This window comes from Neovison vison, chromosome 4, assembly GCF_020171115.1.
Source record: "Neovison vison isolate M4711 chromosome 4, ASM_NN_V1, whole genome shotgun sequence".
Lineage (NCBI taxonomy): Eukaryota > Metazoa > Chordata > Mammalia > Carnivora > Mustelidae > Neogale > Neogale vison.
In genome coordinates, this window is record NC_058094.1 from 165,733,227 (window position 1) to 165,750,879 (window position 17,653).

The 17,653-nt window shown below is 40.2% G+C and overlaps 1 protein-coding gene across 10 annotated transcripts in view; it reads right to left on the minus strand.

Annotated features, from left to right (window-relative positions):
- Positions 1 to 17,653, minus strand: part of ICA1 (islet cell autoantigen 1) — a 144,449-nt gene that overhangs the window by 98,946 nt on the left and 27,850 nt on the right. For all 10 annotated transcript variants that reach the window (XM_044246102.1, XM_044246105.1, XM_044246101.1 and 7 more), the window contains 2 exons: positions 13,078 to 13,201; positions 8,298 to 8,496 (listed from right to left, as the gene is read on the minus strand). In XM_044246102.1, coding sequence (XP_044102037.1) covers positions 8,298 to 8,496; positions 13,078 to 13,201 — 323 coding nt within the window. The remainder of the gene's footprint in view (positions 1 to 8,297; positions 8,497 to 13,077; positions 13,202 to 17,653) is intronic.

A 17,653-nucleotide genomic window follows, 5' to 3' on the forward strand; every position in this document is an offset into this window, starting at 1 on the left:
CAGATTTGGAGACAGAAATTAGAGAGACAGTAACTAGTATATCATACTACTTGAATACAGTATTTTCCATTTAAGCATAATCTAAAATGACACCTTCTTTAGAAGCTACCAAAAGGAGACAGAGGCAGATGGAACAGTCTGGAACAGTCTGCGGTCGGGCTGGGGGGAGGGAGGGAGGCTGTGTCATGGGCTCCAGCCACTCCTCTGACCCTGCAGCCAAAAGCACAACATGGTGAAACATGGAAATAATGAATCCATCTAAGACATTCTAGCTGCGAACGCACCGAGAAGGCCTTGTTATAAAATGGGCTCATTATATGGCGGCAATTTTGATCTGGAACCTGCTGGTTCCACTCAGTAAATTCTTATGTTTTGTATATTATCATCCACGAAATTCTAGAAACCAGGTTTGCATATGTCATCTAATACATATAAGTCTTAGGAAGAAAAGCCAGACAATTTGGCAAAAGGAAAACTATGTTGGACGGGATCAGTTCACACTTCGGTAACACACTTTTGTCCAGAGTCTACTCTGAAACTTGAGAGTTAAGCTTTTCCCTCAAACAACTGGAGAAGTGCCATATGCAAAGATTTGATACCTCTCTCAAGAGAGAAATAGTTCTTTCCACTCCCCCATGGAAAAATCTATTTTAAACCAAAACATTTGCTTTTATGGTATTATACAGGTTTTTTTTTTAAAAATATAGCAATATTTACTATTCTAACAGAAATTAGATAATATAAATTACGAATTAGTATGTGTACACAATATCTTCTAGGATGATAAAATCAAATGACTCCTTACTTGCATAGCATAAGTGTTGTTTCTATTCAATGGCAGCATTAAATATCATTTAGTAATACAAACATTTATAAGATGCCTATTATGTTTGTTCATTATGGATTCGGGGTTCAAAGGAAGGTCTTACAGTTATTTGCACACCCATGTTCATAAGTAGCACATGCACACTAGCCAAGTGATGGAAGTACCCTAAATGTGTCTGTTGGTGAATGAATAAATAAAATGTGGTGGTATAAGCATACAATGAGATATTATTCCTTAAATTATTATTCCTTAAAATTATTATTATCATTCCTTGAAAAGGAAGGACATCCTGCCCTATGAGACAACATGGATGAACCTTGAAGACATTATGCTAAGTGAAGACATTATGTAGTCACAAAAAGACATATACTGCATGATTCCACATATATTAGGTTGCTAAAGTAGTCAAATTCATAAAAACAGAGAGAACTATTATTCTTAATAGTTACCAGAGGCTGAGTAGAGGGAAATGGGGAGTGGATGCTTAATGGGTACAAAGTTTTGGTTTTGCAAGATGAAAAAGTTTAGAAGATCTGTTGTACAACAATGTGCATATACTTAATACTACTAAACTGGATACTTTAAAATGGCTAGATGGCAAATTTTATGGTATATGTTTTATCATAATGAAACATTTTTAAATTCTTAAAACTTCCTCACTTTAGCACACACTAGAAATGTCTATAAATCAGAGGCCAGCAAACTCTTTTCTGTAAAGGGGCAAAAAGTAAATATCATGGCTTTGCAGATCACAGTCTCTGTTGTAATTACACAACTCTCCACGATATCATGGAGACAAACAGAGATAATACATAAGTGAATGCATGTGGTCATGTTACAATAAAACGTCACTTACCAAAACAGGTGGCTGGCCCATGTGCATTAGGTTTCTAACCCTTGCAAAAGTATTATCTAAATAAAAGATAATTAGGGGACACCTGGGTGGCTCAGTGGATTAAGCCTCTGCTTTCGTCTTGGGTCATGATCTCAGGGTCCTGGAATGGAGACCCGCATCGGGCGCTCTGCTCAGCGGGGAGCCTTTTCCCCCTCCCCCTTCTGCCTGCCTCTCTGCCTACTTCTGATCTGTCAAATAAATGAAATCTAAAAAACAAAACAAAACAATAATTAGAATCATTTTGTAGAAATATCACTCTCCTCTACCCAAGAATTATGAGTGAAGTATTCTTCTTTTCCAGAGTCTGAGATTACATCAACAGCAACAGGATCAAGCAGACTCAACAAGACCAGTACTTAGCTGCAGGAGGAGGAAAACCCTACAGTGACAAAGGACAGGTTAGCTCTGTTCCAGTGTCTACTCTTCTCTACAGATAAGCTTAAGAATTCCAGAGTTTAACAATTTAGAAAAAGAATAATGTTACAACTGGAAAAGAGCTTGGTGACCAGCTAGTACCTATTTCTCCTTTAGTGAATGAGAAAATTACCATAGGCTCACTAGACCTATCCCAGCTGTCACAGCTGGTGTAGGTAGGGCTGGGGACAGAGCATAGAACCACCCCAACCCTGAAGTCATGCTCCTTTCTGTTTCCAAACAGGAGCAGTAGCCTGCTGGTCACCAGGTCTGCAAGTTATCTGTTTCATGCCTGCTCTTCCAAATGGTCTTGACTTAAACCTGAAACTTTTACCATTCAAGGAGGAAATCAATAAAGACACATAGACCCCCAAAATCCTCATCTCATGAAATTAAAAAATGAAAGCAAGGATATAATTATTTGTTCCCTTCCCACGTGTGCCATATGAGAATGGCATATCTTTCCTATAGCATTTAGGTAAAGAAACATCCACCCAGCAGGAGGGTTAACAACTTGATTTGATCTTCCTTGGAGACCACAAAAAAATAGGCTCCCTAGTTAAATGACCAAAACGAACAACAAGCACACCAAAAAAAAGAGGAAATGAAGATGGAGGGTCATGAAACAGATAGGTTCAAGAGTATGTTAGCTTTACAAAAGGAATTTTTACTCATCAAAGAACTCAAGCCAGTGTGTAGGATTTCAGCCCTAGAAGAGACAGAAAAGATAATGGGTCAAACGCCCTCCCCTTTTATGTATGAATTAAAGCAGAGCCCTGGAGTCAAGGCACTGATTAAACAGGCTCACAGGGTTGGTCTATTGTGTGGACCCAAACCTGAAATTCTCCACGCTCACTCATCACAACTCACTGGGGGGTCGCAGCCCTGCCCTTGGCACTGAACTGAAGCAGAACACCCGTGCAAGCCAGAAAGCTGGATGGATAGCTCAGGCAAAAAAGGAAAGGCTTTTAACACAGAATGAGGAGATGGCTGAGCAGTGATATTCCTGCATTACTTGGCGTCTCCAGCTCCCATGGGACCTGCCCTCAATTGCTAAAAGAGCTCGACCTCTGACAAAGACCAATGATTTCAGCAGTAATTAATGATACTGTCAAATTAATTAACCCAAGTCTTTGTCCACAGGAAAAAAAAAAAAAGCCTCTAACATCAATACTGCTGTTTACTAGTCCTTGACCAAGCTCTATAGACCCAAACCTTCAGTGGGACATAGGAACACCCCTGGCTGATGACCCAAATAAGGTCCCACATATTAAGCCACCACCATTTATTAAGAAACCATCTCACACTAACATATTCCTTGCTAACAGGACTTAGAGTGAATTAGCAGATCTCCAAAATCTAACACTATTTTAAATAGACACAAGCCCAAGAATACCAGTGTGTATCATTCCTACAATACCTTTTGTAGGAATATCATTCCTACAATACCTATTGTTTCCTACAATATCTTTTAGATACCCTTTTGAATTATGGTGATGAAACCCTAGACAAATGCTGTAGGATTTGATTAAGCCATTTAATAAATGGCCCTCATTAAAACGCTGGTTCCCTTGTCCTTGTCTATGAGGACTGCGACTCATAACAAATACCCACGTATACATTTCCATATTATCTCTTTAGAGGATTCAGAACTATTTTCTTACACCTAACACAGCTTTTATTCCATTTAGAATAATTACCTTCCATCCCATTTCTGACTTTCAAGAAAAACAAGACATTTAATTGACCACAGGAGGACTCTCTCAAGGGCATCAGGCTGCAAAAGCTCTTCTGTGAGCTCACAACTTAAGCTGATGTAATCTGCTACAAGAAGCTGACTTCTATTTTTAAATCATATGCTTTTACTCTCCCTTCAAAGGGCACGTATATCACACGTTGTAACTGCTCGTAAAATACTTCATGGTGTCGTCTCCTGTCCATTTCCCTCCTAGGGTGAATCACGCTGTCAGGAGGGGGCTTCCAACCACTCCTACACCATCCAGCTCTGCACATTGAAATTCATCTATTTCCTATTATTTGGTCTTTCGGAGAAGAGCTACATATGGCCACACTCTCCAGGTGTCTTGTTTATCACGGAAATTTTGACAAGGAACAGATGACTAGCAGGGTCCTTCTAGAAGGCTGGGATCAAGCTTTTCCACCTCTTTGTATTTCCATCACCAAATATAGGCACTTAATAAATGCTTATTAGTGTTGCTGCTGAGAGATCTGTCATCAGGCCCATGTGCTTCAAAGGGTGCCAGAATGAAAACAGATTATTTGCTTTGTTTAATTTTAAGTTTTTCATTCATCATTTTGGTCATGCTGTGTGTTATGTTTTTAGCCCTTTGAAAACATGATGAGAAAAGCAATGGTTGGAAGGGAAAGTACACTTGATCTTGTTATTTATTTATACTATTCTGTTCATTTCTAAGAAGAGCTGTGTAATTAAATGGTGCGATTACGGAATGTGGGAGAGGGCAGAACAGAACCAGAACACTTCCCTGGTCTGCTTGCCCCTTCGATCAGGGGCACCCATGTCTCCCCCACGTCTTCCCAACAGCTTGGGTCCTCCCAGTCCCTTCTCCACCTTACATTCTGGGTGAGCGAGTGAGAGCAGAAGGTGATGGTGCTCCTTCCCGCCTCAATACCCTCCATTCCCCCCAACCCCCACCCAGAGATGCCTCTTCTAGTCTGGCCCTGCGTACCTGTCCAGCTGCCGCAGTACGGCTCCCCCACCCCCATTCCCACACCTGCTCTACCTTTTGTACTCTGGTTGTAAAAACTTTTCAGGTCCTTCCAGGTGCCCTGTTTGCTTTCATCTAAAGGCCACTGCCTAGGTTTCTCCCTCAGCCTGGAACTTTGCTCTGCTGTGTGTTCTCCCTCCACCCAAGTCCTTCCCGCTCATCTTTTCCTGTCTTGTTTAGACGTGACTTCCTCAAGGAAGCCCTCCTAGGTGCTCCTGTGACACCATGTGTCACCTAAGACAACGATCCATCCTACCACATCACATTTACTTGCTCCATCCCCAACTGACGACACAGGACAGGAGGGCAGGGATCATGCCTGCTTATTTGCTACTGTATCTTTGTGCGTGTGGCCCAGCACGCAGTGGGGCTTCCATATCGTTTGTTGGGAAGATGAATAAATGAATGAATGTGTACTTAAGACTGCAACCATGGGATCATATCTGTGAGGATGAATTAGAATTCTATCTCCTCAGAAAGTGTGAACCCAAAGAACTGAATTTATAGCAAAATACTACTTTAGTTCCGGCTTCATCAGCTGAACCATGAAAGTGGCAACTGGCTCTGCAGAGACTGAGATTCTCACTCCCACAGTGACTCCTAAGGAGCCACCCAGAGCCGGACCCCTCTCCCAGAGGACACAAAAATTCCTTCTGGTAACACGTTTCTGAGAGATGAATGGAGACTCTGTTCAAAATGGAATCCTGCTGGGACAAAACACTCAAGCTTGCTCACAGTTAAATTTCATGTTATAAACTCCAAGCAAACAGCAAACTCCACAATTGAAATCATTCCGAAGAAAGCAGCAAGTCACAAATTGATAATGCTCTTTCTTAACTGTAAAACCCTAGGTCAATTCCAAAATGTCACAAGGTAAGTTGCGTGGGGCCAGAATGCCCTATTGATTGGAGAAACAGTGGGTCTGGGACCTCAGACTGCATGGCTGGAATCGGAGCATGCTCTACGAATGCTAACCTGGGCCAGGTGCTAGTCTGACCCTGGGGTACGAAAGTGAAGAGATGAATCTGGTCCCTGTCCTCAGCGACAGTCCTCCCTACTATAGAGGACGATGGAGCCCTGAATATAAACTTCTTAAAAACAAATTCTTTCCCTAAATTCAAAGTACACCATGTTCATCTATTAAATTAAATCCAGCACACAAGGGATTGTAGAGTAAGGCTTCTCTCAGCTACTTCTGCATGGCAAAGGATTCCTTTAAACCATATTTTCCAAAATCAACAGATTGATGACACTTAAGAGTGGGTAGTATTTCAACATTCAAACCAAATGACGAAGGGCTTGGTTTTTATTCATCGTTATACAGCTAGTAACCATGCTCCAAAATAAAACCAAATAAACACAATTCTACGTGATATTGTCCAGCCTTCCAGAATAATACTATTTTCAAATTTTTTAAAGAGTTATTTCTCTTAATGAGCGAGCATAAACAGGGCAGGGGGAGTGGAAGAGGGAGAGAATCTTCAAGCAGACTCCCAATGTCAACCTGGGGCTCCATCTCATGGTCCATGATATCATGACCTGAACCAAAACCCAGTCGGCGGCTTAACTGACTGCCAACCAGGTGCCTGTATTTTTATTTTTATTACATGGTACGTAAAAGATGCTCAAATAAATGTTTATTAAGTGAATAAATCAAAGGACTGGTATTACAAGGAAAATGTCAATTTTAGGTCAGTCTTTTTCTCTTAAGAAAAAATCATGCATATTTTCTAGGATTCTAACCTTCATTTCCTTGTCTGACCTTGGGCTAGTTAACATAGGTATCATTTTCTCCACCTATAAAATTAAATCTGTGTCTTGATTAAAGGAGATAGTAGATATAAAATGATGGGTACTATTCTCTGCAGATAAGGTTCTTTATTTTGTTTTAACTTCTCTACTCTGTCCTCCTCTAACCCACAAATAAAGTGTCAAAGACAAACCAAATTACTGGCCTGATTAGAAAGTCAGGAAATTTCTAATGTAGCCTGGGCCTTAATTTTCTCTTTTATAAAATGAGTGAGCTTTACTGTTCAGTTCAAATTTCTCATGAATTCAGAAATCTGCCTTGCCTAGAAGTTAGATGCTGCTACCACATTAAGGTTATTTATAATTAGAAATAAAATAAACTCTGATTTCATAGAGAGGGACTCCAAATTACAAATGAAGTTAAGATTTGGCTTTTAAAAGTATTTGTATCAGGGCGCCTGGGTGGCTCAGTGGGTTAAGCCGCTGCCTTCGGCTCAGGTCATGATCTCAGGGTCCTGGGATCGAGTCCCGCATCGGGCTCTCTGCTTGGCAGGGAGCCTGCTTCCTCCTCTCTCTCTGCCTGCCTCTCTGCCTACTTGTGATCTCTCTCTGTCAAATAAATAAATAAAATCTTAAAAAAAAAAAAAAAAAAAAAGTATTTGTATCAATCTAATAGTACATCAGGAATTGGTGACCCAGTTCTCAAGCAACAGAAGGTCCCTCCTTCCCCCCATCCCACACGCTTCATCTATCAGTAGTAGGGTTTCCCATTCACAATTCCACATGATGTACCTACAAAGAAATCTAGGGATTTTAAGCAACATCACTAATTACAAATGGGTCATTTGAAATGAGTAAGATAATTGACATAATATTATGTCAAACCTGACATTTGCTTGATTTTTTTTCTTCTTTCACACCCTGAAATACATCCAAATCAACCAAACAAAGAACTACCAAGATTGTATACAACAGTCTCTGCATTTTCATAAATACTCAGTGTATGACTGCCACCTAGTGGTGTGATGTATCCTTGTATGGCCAAGTAGCCAAATGGCTGAATAGATACAGGATAATTAAAATACCAAGGAAACATTGTTCCTCTGCTGCTCACCAGTTATTTCAAGGAAATTTAAGAGCATATCACCTTCTCAGCTAACTATTCTCTTCAGACAAATTTCTGAAGAGGTCTGTTGCAGATGGAACATTAGTTAATACCACAACCAAACCCTGCCACTTCTCAACCACTTCACAAAACAAAGGAGTATTATTCTATTAATTTTAAAATTCATTAGCAATTGAAAAAGATTTCTCCAATAGCATGTCCTCACTTTGCAGTTTCATTTGATCTAATCTTGATTTTTAGTTATGCATGGAAAAGCATTTTGAAGTGACAACGTTACAAAAAAGTGTACATTATATGAAAATCCGACTTCAATTAGAACCAGTTACTAAATCCCAGCAATTTCCAGCTGTCTCTTCTATCTTACCCTTAGAGAATTATAGATCACATTAATTGGTATTCTGTCACATAAAAAGACACTGGCAATGATTAATTGCATCCTTGGTGCTTTTGAGTTATGTCTTCTTCACTAGAGTGATTCAAATCACACCTCATTACCTTCCAGCAGGTACCCCTCTTGGTAACCTTCATAAAATCTCCTACCTTCCTGAACTTCTCCATTTGCTTGTAGAGGTCTGGATCAAGCTCCTGTGACACATCCTTCATCCATAATAATGCCCCTCTGTATTCAGTCCGGCACTGCTCCATGCGATTCACCGTCAGCCAAGTGTCTGAGATGGCCCGGTGCCGAAAAGTCTCCACTTCTTGGTGAAATCGACACAAAGGATTTCTCAAAGCCAATCTAGACAAGAGGATAAAGCCATAATCTTGAAATCAAGCAGGCCAGAAGTGTGCATCCTTGACAGTTTACCTATCTTAAATTCATGAGCCTAGAACAGTGCCTGAAATATAGACAATGCTGCAGAAATATTTGATTGAAATGGATGAACTGATGAGTCAATCAAATTAGCCATGTACGGATCCCTGTTATTTAACTGGACCACTGGGAAGTATTTCCAACAGGACTGTTGGGGGTAGTCTCATGCCTGAGCAAAGAGTGTCTGGAGTTGGTACCAACTCCGTGTTAATGGAGAAAGGTCAAGACATAACAATTTCCCATTTCTTTTTTTTTTTTTTAAGATTTTATTTATTTATTTGACAGAGAGAAATCACAAGTAGATGGAGATGCAGGCAGAGAGAGAGAGAGGGAACAGGCTCCCTGCTGAGCAGAGAGCCCGCTGCGGGACTCGATCCCAGGACCCTGAGATCATGACCTGAGCTGAAGGCAGCGGCTTAACCCACTGAGCCACCCAGGCGCCCCACAATTTCCCATTTCTGTTCTTGGCATCCCTGTCTCTGCTCCTCTGAAGCCTGGCCCTTTGAGGAGGGATGGACTGGTGCACGATTAGGATCTCCCCTACTAGGTCATTTTAAGATTACTCTCCAAATGCTAGGGCAACCTGCTGCTTGCTCCAACAGTCACAGAGAATGGAGCACAAACAGAAGCAATTTTTAAAAAAGATTTTATCTATCTATCTATTTTAGAGATAGAGGGAGAGAGAGTATGTGAGCAGGGGGAGGGGCAGAGGGAAGTAGAGCAATTAAACAGATTCTGTGCTGAATGTGGAACCTGATGTGGAGCTCAATCTTATGACCCTGAGACCATGACCTAAGCCAAAATCAACAGTCAGACCCTTAACTGATGAGGCTACCCAGGTGACCCGAACAGAAACATGTTTAAATAGTCTAGAAAGGAAGAGAAGTACTGTAGACCTACATGTTAGGCACATTCAGATAGGTTAGATGATTGATCCTTACAAAGAAACAAAACTTGAGGATCCTACACCATAAATGTATGTGTATTATGCAAAGAGATAGAAATAAAATAATTATAATATTAGCTGTAAAATGCCATTATTTATTTAGCAAAAAAAAAAAAAGTTTGAGGCATATCAAACTGTGGATGAAATACTCATTTTGCAGGGGAGGGAAATACTGCCTCTTTCCTACCCAAAATGAGTAATGTCATATGATTTACACTCTTAAAATACAGTTGTTTTCATGAGGTTGCAGGACATAGATTCAAAAAATGAACATAAGGTAAGTAATTACATTTTAATTTAAAGGCAAACTTATGAAGCTGAAGAGACTAGTAATGTTAGTGAGCTGAAGTCAGTGCTTGGCAGTTTCAGCAGCACTGTCAGATTATAGATGGGGGCAATAAACTGTTTAAGGAAAAAAAACCCATTTACTATTTTCTCCCATTTTCCTCTTTTCTGTAAAGCACTGCTTTTAAACGCTTGGCATTTCTCTAAAAACAGTTTGATCACATCATCCTACCTAAGTGTTGCAGGGGGTTTTCGGACACATTATGGTGCCATAAAGTAAGCTTGTGCTTTATCACTATTGGGTTAAATTTAATACTCACTTTTCATCAAACTGAATGCACAGTTGTAGCAATGACTATCAAATAAGTCAGTAAAACAAATGCCAGTGTGAAGGTTTATAAAACTGGGGACCTTCTATTTTAAGAGAGGAAGAGGCCTCAGCTGTCCCCCTAAGGATCCTGTTCATTTCTGGACTCCTCTTTCTCTTACCTTGGATCTTACCAATTTCCCTAAACTGGTTGAATAAGAGTCTTGTGAATAGAATACTCTCGATTTCTTAGACTGTTGTAAAGTTAGAAACCTTTGAAAACGTAATGACATGATGATAGATGTTAAGATCTTGAAGAAAAGAACAAAGCATATAAAATCACCTCATTTTTTTCTGCACCTTGCTTCATATAAGGTTAGAAAGGTGAAAACCTTTTCCCTGCTGCTGCCAGGGAGAGCATCTAGACCAAGGAAAAACTGAATAACCAGAAGTATCAAGCTTCAGTGAAAGACTGGTGCACATTTTCATGGATGAATATCTACCCAGAGGGGAAAATTAATAAAGTATCTGCAGGTCTACTCCAAAGACATTTATCCTTTAACAGGAAAATGCAAAAGTGACCTAATAGAAGGGCTCAAACTAAATGCACTGTGGCATGCCCTAAAATACTATGGTATAGATGTTTTTAAAAATGTATTCGTAGGGGGTGCCTGGGTGGCTCAGTTGAGCCTCTGCCTTTGGCTCAGGTCATGGTCTCAGGGTCCTAGGATCGAGCCCTGCATGGGGCTCTCTGCTCAGCGGGGAGCCTGCCCCAGCCCCCACCGGCCTCTCTGCCTCTGATCTCTCTCTCTCTCCCTGTCAAATAAATAAATAAATAAAATCTAAAAAAAAAAAAAAAAAGTGTACATAGATAGCAAAAGTATTATGGTTATTTGAGCAAAAAATCAATTTGTTAAATAATCAGTAAGCACTGCTGTATAGAAACTGCATGGCATGATGCTATTTATATTAAAATATATTTTATTATTATATATTAAATATATATACATATATATATTTGCTATATGCTATATATATTAAAAATATATTCTGGTATTTCCCAAGTTACAACCATTCAAGATCTGAAAATTGAAATTCATGAGAGCTTTATGTCATCCTCTACTTTCTTTATGTTTAAAAGTACTGGTTAGGATGTCATGTGCGTGGTCAGCAGCTGAGTATTGTGAAACCAGAGCCATTCTGCAGGAGGTCACCTTCCAAATTTTAAAGTTCTCCAAGCTGCATTAAATTATGGATAGGATGCACTTTGCTAGTTTATAGTGGTGATACTTTGGAGTATCACTTGCATTGTTTTTGTTAACTTCTTTTACTGTTTCTGTTAGTAACTAAAGGTTAGGTTCTATAAACTTAAGGTACTCTATGTATTCTCTGGGAGATAATTTGGCATACAACTCTGAAAGCATGTAACTAGAGAGACATAGGATAAAACATAGTTGATCAGTAATGGGGACTCTAGTAGTGATTTCTGGGGATTTGGCTCTGTTTCCCACAAACGCATATACATTTTGGCATATGAGTATGTGTAAGAATTTTTCCCACTAAAATTAGTGGTAATTACACATTTTAACATATGAGAATTGACTCTTTGAAAGACTGAGAACCAGTTATCTTGGCAAGGGTGGGGTAAGTACATATGCATAGAAAATACCTACCAAGGGGTTAAAAGTGGGTCATTTCTATCAGTAAAATTTTAATTGCTTTCTAATTTTCTTTCGATTTGTCTATTCTAATTTTTTCTTCAATGAGTATTATTTTTACAAGGAAAAACTACTACAGATCAAAAGGTACAATTAAAAATTATAAACAACACTTTTCTTGGGAAATAGACACAGAACTATTGGAAACGGTTTTATTCAAATACAAAAGTTAGCACTGCCCACAAAGTGGGGTCCAAATGTTATCAGGAGAACCAACACACCCAGGAGTGGGACCTTGGGAGACTGACACAGCCGGTCTCTTCCTGCTACTCCACATTTCTCAGGATTTCATAGGAACATGTGTGTAACAGGCTGATGGCCTGCTCTTGGCCCACAGGGAAGGAAAGAAGGAGAAATTACGAGAAGAAAATGTTGAGTAATTTGAGTAAGTGAAATTTTCGTAGCCTGAACATTTTTGGAAACTACCTACAATGCCTTATTTAGGTATAATCTTGCCCAATATGACTGAGTGACATTTTTGGGCTTGTTAGTTATTGGGGGAAGAGGAACAGAAGAGTGTCACTTTTCTCAGGCACAAAATGCAACTATATGCAGAGGCTCTTGCTTATTCTACACCAACCATAAAAATGAGTCATGAGAGTGTTTTAAAAAAAAAAAAATGTCACTCATATGCCACAATTTCCTTTCTCCCCGAGCTTCTCAAACTTAAATGTGCATCAAAATCATCCGGGGATCTCATTAAGATGCAGATTTGGATTCAGCAGTTGTGGGATGGGGCCTAGATTCTGCATTTCTAATAAGCTTCTAGGGGATGCTGCTGATGTTGCTGGCCCAGCGTCTGAGTGGAATGGTTCAGGGCATCACGAACACCACCTCTCCAAAGTTAATTGGCCCATGGAGAGCAGAGAAGGAACACTTCCACCTGGGTTCATTAGGCTCCTGCTTTAATCAGCTGCTGGAAGGGGACCAGACTTACTGCGATGAGCACTGCTCAAGGTCAAACATAAGCCTAGGCAGCACTCACAGTGATTGGCATGTAACATGCTCCCTAAAGACCAGGAGAAATATGGAAAAAACCCACAAATTATTGGGAGGAAAAAAAAATCATGCATGTTATCTTAATCAGAGAGTTAAGAACAGGCTAAGAACTGAGAAGAGAGCAGCTTCTCAGTCTCAGGACAGAGCCTTCTAGTAAACAACTGGAGAGTCCCCTCCATCGCTGGGTGGATTCCAGATTCTCTGCTGACCTCCCCTCCCCCCATATGGGAGCCCCACTGAAGGCCACACACCTTTGCTGGGAAGAAAAGCAGAGGGCCTTTCCTGTTGCTTGCATCATCTTTCCTGCTCTGGTTTTATCTTGGAAGCCTTGGGATCGGAGAAATTTTCCCAGTTCGTTTTCTTCTTGAGACAAGACTGATGAAGAAAAAAACCAAAAGGAGCCATGAACAATGAGCATTTTTATTACAGAGCAGAGAGACACACCCCAAGGTCCTCACTCTTTCAGAGGCCAAGACGGGGTGAAATTAAATCCACGTGGCAAGCTACAAGGTAAGCTCCCCCCTCCTACCATTTAACTTTCTGCTGCCCCTCCATTTACAAAAGGAGAGATCAAATTCACTTGAGCACATCTGTCAGTGTGTTTGGTGCCCTGTAATCAGAACCAGAAAATGACCTCTGCACTGAAAAGCAAGTCGATGATGTGCTGCTTCAAGCTGAAATAAAAAAGTTGGGTTTGTCGAGTAGAACTGTGGGAATCTTTTGTGCTGCCTATGACATAGAGGCAGTCTCCTCTGCTTATTCTCTCTCTCTCTCACTTTTTGATCTCTGCTTTCTGAGTTACATTTCACATGACAGTAAAGCAATTCCAATACCTTATTCATGAGGTGGGTTTTTGGTTGGAAGTGGGAGTGGGGATTGAGGGTGGGGGGTAATCAGCTTGATGTTTTCGTGGGTCTTTTTTTTTTTTTTTTAAATAGGCATCACACCCAGCATGGAGCTTGAACTCATGACCCTGAGATCAAGACCTGAGCTGAGATCAAGAGATGGATACTTACCTGACCAAGCCTCCAGGTATCCCATGGCTTTATGGGTTTTTTTAAAATGCGGAGCTGGAACAGTGAACTGGTCATGCCTAATCTTGGCCTTTTTTTTTTTTTTAAGATTTTATTTATTTATTTGACAGATAGAGATCACAAGTAGGTAGAGAGGCAGGCAGAGAGAGAGGAGGAAGCAGGCTCCCTGCTGAGCAGAGAGCCCGATATGGGGCTCGATCCCAGAACACCGAGATCATGACCTGAGCCGAAAGCAGAGGCTTAACCCACCGAGCCACCCAGGTGCCCCTCTTGGCCTTATTTTTAAAGACAACCTGAGACGGCACTGCTGGTGAGCTAATGACTGGTAGGTACATGCTTTCTGCAGAGTCTTTTGGCCATAAACTTTAAACATTACAGAAGTCTATGTATCTTTTGACAGTGTACTTCTACTGTTAGGAGTATATTCCAAGAAATTAGTAAAATGGACACAAAGCTGCATGTGGAAAGATAATCATAGCATCAATATTTATAATAGCAGGGCGCCTGGGTGGCTCAGTGGGTTGAACCGCTGCCTTCGGCTCGGGTCGTGATCTCGGGGTCCTGGGATCGAGTCCCGCATCGGGCTCTCTGCTTGGCGGGGAGCCTGCTTCCTCCTCTCTCTCTCTCTGCCTGCCTCTCTGACTACTTGTGATCTCTATCTCTCAAATAAATAAATAAAATCTTTAAAAAAATATTTATAATAGCAAAACACTCCCTCTGCACTTGGGGCTGGTTTATAAAAATGTGTGTCTCCAAACAGTGGAACAGTGGGCTATTACACGGCCACTGGTCCCCAATCCACATTCACCAACAGCTGAGCAAAGAGTGACACTGAGCTTGCTAAATGCTTTCTTTTCCAAGTCCAGCATTTCTAGGGACTTACTCTGAACACTATTCTTATTTCACACTTCTGTATTTATGCATTTATATATCATGTTTCTCTAAAAATGCTTTTTAAATGCTACTAGGCTTCTTGTCCCTATTCATAAACAATCCAGAATTCCTTCAGAATGCATCCCATTCCTGACATAACCTCTCCAAGGAGAGCCTTAGCCAGGAACCACAAATCCAATAATTGCTACTGCTTCCTTATTAATTTGTGACTATAGTTCACACTAAACTTCCCAGAGGATGAGCCTTTTGGAATTCATTCATCCTGAGAAATAAATGACTGCCCTCCTTTCTCTCTGTCCCTCTAGAATCAAGTTCACTAGTCAAAGCTCCAAGGCTGTGAAGTAGTTGATCCCTGTTTCTCTGGGACAGTAGCGCCCTCTCGGCATCTGATAATAGTGGTGTTTGTTGTTGGTCATGTGTCTGTCTAGCCCATGAGACTCTATCTCAGGACAGGGACCTCATCTAACTATGGGCTGACCATAAAATCTTATTCAGGGCACTGTAAAGAGTTTGTAAAATTAAATTACTATAATTTTTGCCTTATTATCCTCATATACTTTATTTTTCCCCACCACCTCCTATCCTACTTTATTTTACTTTAAATGCCTATTTGATATTTATGCCATGATTCTCTGTAGATTTAAAAAAAACTATAATTATAAGAAGTTTTGTTGTTTTTTAATACTTTCTGTAACTTCTATTGACTAATATGGGACTCACTCAATTCCACAATGAGTATGTCCCTACGGAGAGCAATTTCACATTTTTGTTCATAATAGCATGAGGCTACTATCACCTTTTTTTAACTTGAAGTCTCAAGTCACATACAAATGAACACATTTAGCTTAAGACTAGGAAGAAACCAATTCATGATTATAGAGTTGGTGAAAGGTACTCTTCTCTTAATAAGCCTAAGTAGGTTGAGGCATTTGAAAAATTATTTTTTGTTATTTTATGCACTTGAGGATTAAACTTGGGGTAGGAAATAGGTTTCCTTTTAAGAGCTGGACTCTAATTAATTGGCAGTGTTGCTCAGAGAGAGGTGGAATCCAGTTTGGGCCATTAAGTGATGACTGTCACTTTCCAAGAAGGGAGGTTCGTTCCTTAATGTTCACTTTAAAATTCAAATACTGAAATTAATTTATAGAAGTTTAAATTCAGGTGCAGCACACATATCAGATGATTTGCCAGTTTCCACTTAAAATGTCTAACTTAACTGGGACTTAGGAATTCAGACACACACAGAAAAACCCTATTCGTTTTTAGCTGCTGATTCGATTTTCAGATGTATCCTAGAAAGGGAACCAAAGAACAATAAAACCAATTAGCTTGGCAGCATTAATTCACTCAGCACAGATTTATGGATGATCTAATATATATTAGACACTATTACTGCCACTGGGAATATAGAGATGGACAAGACACACAAAGTCCCTGCTTTTATGGAGCTTTTGTTTGCACAACAGAAGACAGAAAAAAATCCATAATCACAAACACAAAACACAAAAAGAAAAATACCAGATAGAGTAATAAGAGAAGGGGAGTAAGGGAAGCTGCTGAGTGGGCTGAGTGGTCAGGACAAGCCTCTCTAAGCAGGTGACCATTAAGCTGCGCTCTGAATGGCAAGAAGGGACCACTTATGAGATGATTAGGCCAGTGACATTCCAGACAAAGGAAACAGTGAGTGCAAAAGGCCTCAGGTGACATGGTGGGTGAGGGCAAAAGTGGCTGGAGACATGAGCTGGGCCATATCACGTAGGAATTTATAGACTATGATATGGAAGTCTGGATCTCACCTTAGGTTCTACTGGAAGGTTTACAGCAGAGAAGCAACATGATCCAATGTACATTTTTTTTTTAAGATCTTATTTATTTATTTGACAGAGTGAGAGAGATCACAAGTAGGCAGAGAGGCAGGAAGAGAGAGAGGGGTAATCAGGCTCCCTGCTGAGCAGAAAGCCTGATGCGGGGCTTGATCCCAGGACCCTGAGATCATGACCTGAGCCAAAGGCAGAGGCTTAACCCACTGAGCCACCCAGGAGCCCCCCAATGTACATTTTTTAAAGCTTTTTATTCTGCAATAGTTTTAAGCTCATAGAAAAACTGTAAATAGAATAAATAGAATAGAGTTCCTGTATACTCTTCTTCAGCTTCCCCTAACATTAGCATCTTACATAACCATGGTCCAATTATCATAACTAGGAAATTAACATTAGTATAGTACTCTTAAATATAACCTTATTTGAATTTTATCAGTTTTCTCACTAATGCCACTTTTATTCTAAGATCGAATCCAGGATCTGATGTTAAGTTGTCAAAATTCCTTGTCTCCTTCGATCTGTGACAGTTTCTCAACCTATCTTGACTTTCATGACCTTCATGCCTTTTAAGAGTACTGGTTGGGTATTATGCAGAATGTCCCTCAGTTTGAGTTTGTCTTATTTCTCATAATTAGACTACGGTTACGCATTTTGCGGAAGGAAACCACAGAGGTGAAGTGGCCTCTTAGTGCATGATATGAGGACCACATGATACCAACACACATTATCACTAGTGATGTCAGTCTCGATCACTTGATTGAGGTCTATCTACTGAGTTACTCCACGGTAAAATTAGGATTTCTTCCTTTTGTAATTATTAAAGATCTTGGAGAGAAATACATGATGCTATGCCAATACCCAGTTTCTCCTCAAACTTTTGCTCACTGGCTGTGTCATCTTCCTGTGAACCTTGCCAGCCACAGATCTCACTGTGGTATGGAGATTTTATGGTTTCCTCATTCTTTCTAGAATTATTAACCAGAATTATTTTATAAGAAAGAGTTTCTTCTCCCCTGTTTGTCTATTTCCACACTGATTTAATGGATGCTTACTTTACTTTATGGGTTATAATCTGATAC